The sequence below is a fragment of the Medicago sativa genome, chromosome 2 (genome assembly GCF_051527215.1).
Source record: "Medicago sativa cultivar Bolivia chromosome 2, Bolivia_mono, whole genome shotgun sequence".
Lineage (NCBI taxonomy): Eukaryota > Viridiplantae > Streptophyta > Magnoliopsida > Fabales > Fabaceae > Medicago > Medicago sativa.
Genome location: NC_140750.1, coordinates 31414187 through 31425470, shown reverse-complemented (window position 1 = coordinate 31425470; position 11284 = coordinate 31414187). Strand labels below are relative to the sequence as shown.

The 11284-nt window shown below is 35.0% G+C and overlaps 2 protein-coding genes across 3 annotated transcripts; both read left to right on the top strand.

Annotated features, from left to right (window-relative positions):
* Positions 1-2465: 2465 nt before the first annotated feature.
* LOC146946239 (uncharacterized) lies at positions 2466-5654 on the top strand. Its single transcript, XM_085744371.1, has 6 exons — positions 2466-2706; positions 2993-3582; positions 4111-4303; positions 4393-4457; positions 4570-4780; positions 5073-5654. Exons 1-6 carry the CDS (start codon positions 2590-2592, stop codon positions 5427-5429), a joined length of 1533 nt encoding a protein of 510 aa, XP_085600497.1. The 5' UTR covers positions 2466-2589; the 3' UTR covers positions 5430-5654.
* Positions 5655-6525: 871 nt separating this feature from the next.
* On the top strand, positions 6526-10319 carry LOC146946238 (cell division cycle 5-like protein). 2 transcript variants are annotated; one of them, XM_085744370.1, is made up of 4 exons: positions 6526-6623; positions 7077-9036; positions 9701-9810; positions 9883-10319. In XM_085744370.1, the coding sequence occupies exons 2-4, from the start codon at positions 7153-7155 to the stop codon at positions 9995-9997; spliced, it is 2109 nt and encodes a 702-aa protein (XP_085600496.1). In that variant the 5' UTR covers positions 6526-6623; positions 7077-7152; the 3' UTR covers positions 9998-10319. The 2 variants fall into 2 exon arrangements, with proteins under 2 accessions (XP_085600496.1, XP_085600495.1); XM_085744369.1 differs by having other exon boundaries at positions 9701-10319.
* Positions 10320-11284: the final 965 nt, after the last annotated feature.

Here is an 11284-nt window from a genome sequence, read left to right as displayed (position 1 = left end):
GATTAGGATTTTGAAGGACAATTTTTGCTTAAAAAAGTCTCAAAGATTTTAAAAGATTTTGTAAAATTTTAATGACTTTCATGTTTTTAAAAGACAACCAGGATTTTCAATTTGGATTTCAATGGATTTACATCATAAGATTTTAAAGGATTTTAAAGGATTTTATGGATTTATAAGATTTCAAAAGATTTTATGAATTTTAAGGACTCCTTGAAAAGAAATGATTACAACACACTCTCTATCATAATATTTTGAATACATACTCTTATTTTTTATTTTATTTTTATGAGAGATAGAAAGCGGGGGAAGAGAGGAGGGAGAGAAGGGAGAAGATATATATATATAGAGGGAGAGATAGAGAGAAGGGAGAGAGAGAGGGGAGAAAAGAGAGGAGAGAGAGAGAGATAAAGGAGGAGAGAGAGAGAGAGACAAAGAGAGAAGGGAGAGAGAGAGAGGAGGGAGAAAAGAGAGGAGAGAGGGAAGGGAGAAGAGAGAATGAAGAAGAGATAAGAAAGAGATAGTAAAAACTTTTAAAGAAAAACAATCCCAAGAAATCTTATGTCTTCATGAAAGACTTTTTTTTGTTAAAATTTCACTAGACGATCTCACAAAATCCATCAAAATCTAATTTATTAAACAATCCTTTGAAATTTGAATGATTTTGAATACCATGAGACTTTTTTTAAGTGATGAAAAGTCTTGATTGAATACCTCAAGACTTTTTTAAAATGACAAAGAATCTTGATTGAATACCATAAGACTTTTTTTAAATTGCAAAGAGTCATGATTGAATACCACAAGATTTTTTCATAATTAAAAAGTCTTTTAAAATCCCTTAGAATCCTAATCCAATACATCCCCCTTAATTAATGATGTATGTGGTCTTTATTATATATCACATACATCATTAATTGAATGTATCTAAAAAGTGGATTTTTGCTTATATTAGTGACCGGAGGGTGTATTATGTTAAGAGAGTCTGATAACACCATTATGTCAAAGTTTTTCTACCATTGGAGTTTGACAACGTGTCATAGCCGTACATGAGTTCTCAATATCAAATCTTGTTTTGTGCATATTAAGATACAATTCAACAATATGTTATGAAAATTTGTTTATATTAAAAACAATGTTATGAATTATTGCTTCTGTGTTGACGGTTCTGATTTATTTGCAATTTTTTCCGCAGCCGTACATGAATTTGCTAAATTGTGCATGTGATGTGTGTATGTTTACTTGTTGGCTCTTACGTAATTTTTTTGAGTTGATCTGTAAAACCTTTATAGGCTGATTTCAACATATTTTTTTGTTGTTTGTTTTTGTTTGACGTGAGTGTTTTTTTTTTCTTCTTTCTTTCATTGACTCAGATTTTATATCCTCTAATATTTTTGTATCTTTTTATTAATTTTAATTTATTTAGACGTTGTAGTTGCAGATAGTTCATCGCGAGTAGAGACAGAAATAGGTTAAATTGAACTAGGTTTTGCAAGATTTAAGTCTCGTATGTCAAAAAATTTAAGGCATAAATCTGACATGCGGCCTGTCATATATTTACTTTTTATGTTTGAGTTTGACCTTCTAAAAGTCTGATTAGGCATACTAGCATGTTTAAAAACCTATTTCATATGTACATTTTTAAATAAGTAATGTGATCTAAGGTTAAATAAACTAACGAGTTAATAGATAAATGATATTAAACTCTCTTTTGATAGGCCTAAAAGGTTTTTCTAATAGCATATGGTTTGACATTTTAAGCTAAACAGACTTTTAAAAAAACCTAAGCATTCCATATTTAAGAAAAGAACATGACCTAGCCTGTCGTAGGCTCTTGTAGGCCCACCTGATCTATTCACATCCCTAATCGCGTGCTCTCCGTTTGTCTTTAGAAAAACAAACTAAAACAGTAATAATTTTATTTTGGGAGATGAATAAACATAGATTTTAATGTAAGGGAGAGAATTACTTTTGTCAAGTTTGTATAATTTTTTGGAGATTAATAAATAATTAACAAAATCACTCTCGTGTCGTTTAACTTAATTCCAAATAATAATTTTGTCTTTTCATATCCTTCATTCAACTTGCGAGTTCCATCTCCTTCATTTCTTAATCGAATCTTACTTGTAAATTACCCTCAAATCATTAAGGGGTAATGTAGGTATCCCAAAAATGGTATTTTCTTCTTCTTACAATCAAATACTATTTTCATCTCAAAAACATTAAATTTTTTCATCTCCTTCATTTAACATGTGATCTCCATCTCATTCATTTTAGCATCGAATTTTATTTGTCACTATAAATCACTCTTAATTCACATAATTCATATAAGGTACAATGAATTAACTTAGATACTTTTTTTAGGAAACGATGAATTAACCTAGATATTATTTTAAGTGCGTCAATAAAATGGACCACCAAAAAATTTAGTGGAAGAAGTCTTCTTTGTTTTATTAAGGGTCTTTTGAAGTCTTATTATATTATTTATTAGTAATAATAATTCAAAAGGATGAATGTGATGTGAGATTGGGAGTGACCTTCTCCTAACCGAAAACAGCTACCTAGAGCTTCCACACTCCATCAGAATTCATTCATATGAAGAAATTCAAGAAACAACACCTCCTTCTTCTCAGAAAGACTCCTGCCACTCTTTACACTTCTCTTCTCTTTCTCCTCATCCTCATCACCGCTGCTTTCATCTCTTCCCTCTGGGTTAGTTAATTTCCACTTAATTACACTCATTCATTGTCATTTATTTCACCCTACACAATTTTCTCAATTAACAATATAATTTATTTAATCGGGGTTGACCCGTTCGTGGAGGCTTGAGACCTAGGAACACCTCCTATAGGTCTCAGGCCTCTGCTAACAATTAATGTGTTGGGTCAGCCTATAATATATGGCGGGATTTTTCCACAACTTATTCGGTCTTGGTGGCCAGATACTGAGTTTTAAAAAAGAAAACAATTTAATTTATTTTTTGGTTAATTTCATGCAGTCTACGCTTTCTACAACAACTAATATCAAACCAACAACAACAACAACAAACACTGTTGCAAACCAAACCTTAGCAGCAGCAAATGTTCCTACAAAGAATGAAAAAATAAAACAGACGAAAAAGTTTCAACCAACAATACTGAATTGTACCATCAAGAACCAAACATGTTCAAGCAGTAATTATCCGACAACAACAACGTTAAAAACAACGAAAAACAACATGGTATGTCCGGAGTATTTCAAATGGATTCACGAGGAACTAAAACCATGGAAGAAAAAAGGAATAACGAGAGAAATGGTGGAGAAAGCAAAGAAAACGGCGCATTTTAGGTTGGTGGTGAAAAATGGAAAAGGGTATATAGAGAAATACAAGAACAAAGAAGCTATACAAACACGTGATGTTTTCACCGTTTGGGGGATTCTGCAATTACTGAGAAAGTACCCTGGTAAAATTCCAGACTTGGAACTCATGTTTGATTGTAATGATAAGCCTGTTGTGCCCATGGGATTGGGCCCACCACCTGTTTTTGGTTACTGTGCTGATCGGTGGACACAGGACATTGTTTTCCCTGACTGGTCCTTCTGGGGTTGGTATGTTCTTAAACACATTCTACTAGTGTACACATTCTTCTTGTTTTAATAATTCCCGTGAAGCATGCTTGGCCCCATTTTTATGTTATTTGGATCCATATAGTTGTTGATTAATGTAGGTCATTGTCATTCAAAGTTTGTGGTTATGTTTAGTCGCAGACAAGAAAATGTGATTATTGTTCGTACCTTTGTTATGTCGACGGTCCAGTTAGTTAGTTATTGAATAAACTAGTCTCTAAACCATTATTATCTCTTCAATTTAGTATTTAAATAAACTATATAAATATAATTAGTCTCTAAAATATATGAAATTCATCAATTTCGTCTTTGAAGTGTATAAAAATCCGTCAATTTTGTTCCCTACATCTTAGAAGCAACAATTTATAAATTGACATATTTTATATACTTTATGGATTCCTTATTATATTTATATAGTTTAGAAATTAAATTGAATAGTAAGTAATAGTTTAAGTACTAAATTCATGGTTTATTCTTAGTAATTCATGAAATGCAATGGTTTTATTTCAGGGCTGAGATTAATATAAGGCCTTGGGAACATCTTCTGAAGGATATAAAAAAGGGGAACAAAAGAGTAAAATGGAAAGACAGAGAACCTTATGCTTATTGGAAAGGAAATCCTTATACTGCCGCAACACGACTAGACTTCCTCAATTGTAATGTTTCAACCGCACAGGATTGGAAACTCCGTTTATTTACGCAGGTACAGACATATCTAAAGGCTTTCTGATAAGTTATAAATAACACACATATCAGTTTACAAAATGATGATATTTTGTCACAAATATGTAGGATTGGATTAAAGAGTCTGAACAAGGATTCAATCACTCAAACTTGGCAGACCAATGTACATATAGGTAGTTCCATTTAATCTCAGATCACATATGTTTTATTATTTTTTATCCCAAAATTCATCATGTACATTTAAATTAATATAATATGTATGTATTTGATTTTCCTTGATATCAGATACAAAGTTTATATTGAAGGATACGCGTGGTCTGTGAGTGAGAAATACATTCTAGCCTGTGATTCCCCTACACTATTAGTGAAGCCTCGATACTACGATTTCTTCACAAGAAGCCTACAGCCATTGCAACATTATTGGCCTATAAGGGGCACTGACAAATGCAAATCCATCAAACATGCAGTTGATTGGGGCAATAATCATGAGCAAAAAGTGAGTCTCACTCCATCGCATCTCTTTCGATATTCCTTGTCATTCATTTGTCTTAAAAGTCCATATACCGTGTATGCTTCTTGACAGTAGTAAAGGTTTAAATCGTGGTTATGATATTATATCGCGGAAAATCTTAGTCAAATGTTTTTGAGGCAACCTCAATTGTAATTGCAAGGCAGGCCTAAGATTTAGTGAGCCTGTGTTTGGACCGGCCCTGGTCGCGTCATTGATCATGGTTGCATATCTTTGTTTAAAACGTAGATAATAATGTGTACCGCTACTAACTTGACAGGTACAGGAAATTGGTAAAGCCGGGAGCAAGTTTATTCAAGAAGAGCTCAACATGGATTACATTTATGACTATATGTTCCATTTGCTAAATGAATATTCCAAGCTTCTCAAGTTTGAGCCAAGAGTTCCTGAAGGAGCCGTGGAGCTGTGCCCGGAGACCATGGCTTGCACAAGATCATATTCAGTGGAGAAGAAATTTATGAGTGAATCCATGGTTAGGGAACCTTCTACAAAAGACCCTTGCCCCTTGCCTCCTCCATTTGATCCCACATCACTTAGGATTTTTTATGCAACGAAACAAAATTTAATCAACCGAGTTGAGAGGTGGGAAGATGAATATTGGAAAAGTTACCAATGAGCAAATACATACACGCATTTGAATTGATTAGCAATTAGCAATGCAAATAGTAAGCTGGTAACAAAAAGTGCACTTGTCATTGTTGTTCTTCATCCTTTGAGTTATAGAAATACAAAATCTAAAAAAAAAATTAACTGTTGACTTAGCATGCATTCTTTGTAAGAGATCGAGTATCGAGATGACTAGATAAAATTTATCAATTTTTATTTCATGATGTTCCGTCAAGATTTCTAAATGCGCAAACAAATTGGTCTTGCACCATCGAGATTCTTAAATGCATATGTAAAATCGCCTTGTACCAAGCACAAGCGTCTTTTTCACTATTAGATCAATAAGTCGCATCATATTTTATTTAATCTAATGGTGAAATTTATTAATTCAATTGTGAAAACTAACTTGTGTATGATGCAAGATTTGTCAAGATGATATTATGAATATTCTTCACAATGCAAATGGCTGATCCGTGCACTGAGGTAGCCTTAATGTTGAAAATAATTCTTTCTCAGCAAACGAAAACTTGTCCAGCGCCAAGCCAAAGGGAAGAATTACTCTTCCAAGGACCAATAAAAGAAATTTGATCTTTCTACTCTTTTTATTGCGCTAACGTTTAAAAATTATGAATGATATTTTTTTTTTATGAAATTTTGATTTTGATTAAAACTAAAAATATAAATATTTGTTGTTTCAAGCTATAACAAACAAAACTAACCACTATCATCTATTTCAATGACACCAATAGTATAACAAAAAAAATATAATATAAATTCTCTTTTTAATGACACCTACAAACATTTATATTATAGAAAAAGTTGTTTAAGGGTATAATTGGATAATAAAAAAAGTAAGTATAAATATACTCATATAGTTTGTTACATTTTTTTAAATGATAAAAGACAAAAACCATACATGCATATCGTGTTGTGTTTGTCACATTTTTAATATTTAAATTTATTCATATCTATTTGTTTTGTTAATGTGTATTGAAAATTGAGGGTATTTTTGGAAAGAAAAAGCATGCCAAAATGTTCAAAAGATAATTTTCTTTTATACTCCACCCTCCTATATATAGTATAGATTACGAAAATAGAGACTCCCCACCGTGAAACCAAACCAAAAAGGGCTTTACACTCTCTTATCAGAACCCTAGCTGTCTATCTCATTCACCGCCGCATCGTCGTCTTCACCAAGCCGCAGGTATTAATCTCTTGCTTCTCTCAATTTGTGTTTTCTTCCTATTCTGCGATTTTAACCTCTTACAATTCATTGATTTCGCTGTTTCTGCACATTAAGCCATTACAATCGATTTTCTAGGGTTTCCTATTTCCTCTCTTCCGCTCACCCTAAATTTCAGATTTTGAAAAACAATTGGATTTCGTTGGCCTACCCAGAAGTTGATTTTTGGAATTTGAGGTTGTCATTGTTTGTTTTTGGCCGCTATACTATTCATTTTTTTTTTTGTTCCAAACCAACCCTTAATTGCATTTGACCTCTACTTGTACATCACCGAATTCGGGACTACCCCTTTCTACTGTCAGATCAATTCACCACCATATCAGAACCCTAGCTACTTGTATCAATCTCTTGCTTCTCTCAATTTGTTTCAGCAATTATAATTGATTTCTGTTTATATATTTCTTTCTGTTGCAGTAAACGAGTCTCCTGCACTGTGGTTTTTCCGGTTCAACCTGTTTCGTGAGAGGAATACAAATAAAGTGTTGCCAAAATGAGCATAGGTGTTTGGACAAACACCGAGGATGAAATCCTGAAAGCTGCTGTTATGAAATATGGTAAAAATCAGTGGGCTCATATCTCGTCCCTACTCGTTTGCAAATCTGCAGAACGGTGTAAAGCTCGTTGGTATGAGTGGTTAGATCCTTCCATTAAGAAGACTGAGTGGACTCGAGAAGAGGATGAGAAGCTACTTCATCTTGCTAAGCTTACGCCTACTCAGTGGAGAACCATTAGTGATACCATTGTGGGTCGTACTCCTTCGCAGTGTCTTGAACGGTATGAGAAACTCCTTGACGCCACTTGTGTTAAGGACGATAACTATGAACCTGGTGATGACCCTAGGAAATTGCGTCCAGGGGAGATTGATCCGAATCCTGAATCGAAGCCTGCGCGACCCGATCCTGTTGATATGGATGAGTATGAGAAGGAGATGCTTTCCGAAGCATGTGCTCGGTTGGCTAACACGAAAGGTAAAAAAGCAAAAAGGAAAGCTAGGGAGAAACAGCTTGAGGAAGCAAGGAGGCTTGCTTCTTTACAGAAAAAGAGAGAATTGAAGGCTGCTGGGATTGATATAAGGCAGCGGAGGAGGAAAAGGAGAGGGATTGATTATAATGCAGAAATTCCGTTTGAGAAAAGGCCTCCTTTGGGTTATTTTGATGTTGCTGATGAGGATAGGGAGGTGGAGCAGCATGCATTCCCTACTACTATAGAAGAACTTGAGGGGAAAAGAAGGATTGATGTTGAGGCTCAGTTGAGAAAGCAAGACGTTGCAAGGAATAAAATTGCAGAGAGGCAAGATGCCCCGGCTGCTATTCTGCATGCCAAGAAGCTGAATGACCCAGAAACAGTTGGAAAGAGATCAAAACTGATGCTTCCACCACCTCAGATTTCCGATCAAGAATTGGATGAAATTGCCAAGTTGGGTTATGCCAGTGACCTTGTGGGCAGCAATGAACTCACCGAAGGCAGCAGTGCTACTCGTGCTCTTCTCCCTAATTATCCACAGACACCCAACCAAGCCTTGACTCCTTTAAGAACTCCTCAGAGAACACCAGCTAGTAAAGGAGATGCTATCATGATGGAAGCTGAAAATTTGGCCAGGCTGAGGGAGTCTCAGACACCACTGTTAGGAGGAGAGAACCTGGAGTTGCATCCTTCAGATTTTTCTGGGGTCACTCCTAAGAAAAAGGAAATTCACATTCCAATCCCACTGCTGACTCCCTCTGCAACCCCTGGAAGTGCAGGCCTTACTCCCAGAAGTGGTATGGCGCTGGCAAGGGATGGTTTTTCTTTTGGCATGACTACGAAGGGAACTCCTCTCAGGGATGAGCTACATATCAATGAAGATATGGAGATGCGTGATAGTGCTAGACTCGAGCTACAGAGACAAGCTGATATGAAAAAAAGTCTGCGCTCTGGTTTAAGCAGCCTTCCACAGCCTAAAAATGAGTACCAGATAGTGATGCAACCAATTCAAGAAGATGCTGAAGAGCCCGAGGAGAAGATTGAAGAGGATATGTCTGATAGAATGGCTAGAGAAAAGGCAGAAGAAGAGGCACGGCAGAAGGCGTTACTTAGAAAACGATCAAAAGTCATTCAAAGGGAACTTCCTAGGCCTCCTCCAGCATCTCTGGAGCTTATTAGGAACTCCTTGATAAGAGCTGACGGAGACAAAAGTTCATTTGTTCCACCAACCCCTATTGAGCAAGCCGACGAGATGATAAGAAAGGAGCTTCCAGCCTTACTGGAGCATGACAATGCTAAGTATCCGCTTGAGGAGATAGCAAATAAGGAGAGAGAGAAAGGATCCAAACGAGCAGCAAATGGGCCTGCTATCCCTGTCATAGAAGATTATCAGGAGGACGAGATGAAATCTGTATGTTTTTACTAATTTATCTGCTCACCTTTAATTTTATTTTTATGCCTTTTACTTCGCTTTTCTTCATTTGCTACTAAGTAGCTTGTTCACCTTTTCACCCTTTGGGGTACACAACGTGATTTTTCATTTAGATGATACACATGCTTTTTCTGATGATCTTGATCTTGAAATTATTAGTACTTTGTCCGATTATTAATTACTTGGCATCATCATTTTTATGCTGAAACCCCTTTTCACCCCTTTGAAACCACTGGAATCTTATGTAAAAATTAAATAGAAAAATTTGGACATCTTTTTAATTTATGTATCATCTCCTTTATGAGCTAGTTGCATATTATGGTGGTATGTAATATGTATTGTATCGTCCTTGTTTTTTTTTCAGTTATAATCATTTAATTAATTAGGTTGAAGTTAGTTTTAGTTTCTCGCAATTGTTGTTCTCTATTTCTTTCGTTTTTGTAACAAGTGATTCTTCAATTGCCTTTTACAACATTTATTCCCTATTTACGTTAATTCGCCGAATGATAGTAATACAAACTTCCAAACTGCTTGTTAATTATTATTTGACTCCTTAAATTTGACTATGGAGATGAGCTTGTACGTTGATGAATGATAATATCTGTGTTGACTGTTATTTATTTTTATCTGTTGTTCTCAATAGGCTGATCAGTTGATAAAAGATGAAGCCCAGTATCTTCGTGAGGCAATGGGGCATGAAAATGATTCCCTCGAGGATTTTGTTGAAGCACATACAACATGCATTAATGATTTAATGTACTTTGATACCCGTAACACACATGGTCTATCAAGTGTTGCTGGAAACGCAGAGAAGCTAGCAGCTTTGCAGAATGAATTTGAGAATGTGAGAAGTAAGCTGGATGATGGGAAGGAGAAGATGATTCGACTTGAGAAGAAGGTTACATTACTCACGCAAGGGTACGAGTTATGCTACTGCTAACTTGTATGCAAAATTCTACATTTTTGTTTCTTGCCGTGTTTCTTTCAATTATTGTTAATGGCACATTTTGTAGTTGTCTAGTTCCTTGGATGCTACTGAGATTCTACAGTGTTAATGTTGTCTAAATGCCCTTCAAAGTTGGTTTTGTAATATAAAATGCTATTCACCTAACTTAAAACTGTTGCAATTGTTGATTTATGGATCTCAACTAATTAGTAGGGTAGGAGATCATGTAGATCTGTTGGAATTGCATTTCATTATTGTGGGTGACATGTATTTTCTCTGTAATTTAGAAATGCAAAGAAAGTGTTGTTTCACTTCATTTTGTTTTTTGAGATTGATGTTTGACATTGTAATTTCTTTCGACCTTGTGTGGCATTCCCATGGCATATAATGGATGATAGAAAAAGTTAACATATTAGGACTTCATCTAATGTATGGTGCAAGCATGGTCTTGTGTAAATCTGATCCAATAGCTTAAGTTTTAAGGATGGAGGATCATCTTGATTAGAATTTGGCGTGTAGTCTCATATGAAATAGTGTTGTCAAATAGCGGCATTGTAGTGCTATAGCTTACATGGATATGAAAAAATCATTATTTTTCTGTGATATACTAAATATAAAAATGTGTTTCAAATAGCGTCACTGTAGCATAACAGAATTAGACACATCTATTTTCCAGTTGTAGACTTAGATATCTTTTTAATCCTATGATATACATAAATTCTGGCTTTACTCCCTATAAAAATTCTTGCCGGTTTGAGCCTCTGGAGTATGAAAATGAAGCTGCTTTTGGCCCTTGTTTTTGGGTTGCAGTCCTTGTAATATTTGTTCATCTTGATATTAATCTATGTAATATGTGGAATATATTGTTTTTAGTCTCTAGAACATGTACTACCAAGGGACCGATTTCGATGCGGACAAATATTACAGGGACTAAAACCAAAACAGTATGTTTCCTATGGCACAGGGTTAATCTGACATGAATTTTTGTAGGAACTAAACCAAAGATGTGTATATTACAGGGCTAAAAAGTTATTTAAGCTTAAAAGTAATTTCAAATAAATTTAGTCCTGGGAATTATGTAACTGTGGATCATATAGTAGAAGTTTGGACCAATGTGAGGATATAAGGGTCTCCCCCCTCCTCAATCTGTTATTGGCTATTGGATCTCTAGCCTTATAAATTTTTATAATTTTGGGTATGTACAGACATGTTTTTTCAATGCATTATATGTAGTGACCATGGGATTTATTTATTTAAGGCCTTAACTTATGTTGTTCCAAA

What these genes read in the sequence shown, in the direction of transcription:
- LOC146946238 (XM_085744369.1), top strand. Translation starts at nt 7,153, where the DNA reads ATGAGCATAGGTGTTTGGACAAACACCGAGGATGAAATCCTGAAAGCT. An exon ending in AGGAGGACGAGATGAAATCT is followed by an intron (nt 9,037 to 9,700) that starts GTATGTTTTTAC and finishes TGTTCTCAATAG; the next exon opens with GCTGATCAGTTGATAAAAGA.
- LOC146946239 (XM_085744371.1), top strand. Translation starts at nt 2,590, where the DNA reads ATGAAGAAATTCAAGAAACAACACCTCCTTCTTCTCAGAAAGACTCCT. An exon ending in GCAGACCAATGTACATATAG is followed by an intron (nt 4,458 to 4,569) that starts GTAGTTCCATTT and finishes CCTTGATATCAG; the next exon opens with ATACAAAGTTTATATTGAAG. An exon ending in GCAATAATCATGAGCAAAAA is followed by an intron (nt 4,781 to 5,072) that starts GTGAGTCTCACT and finishes CTAACTTGACAG; the next exon opens with GTACAGGAAATTGGTAAAGC.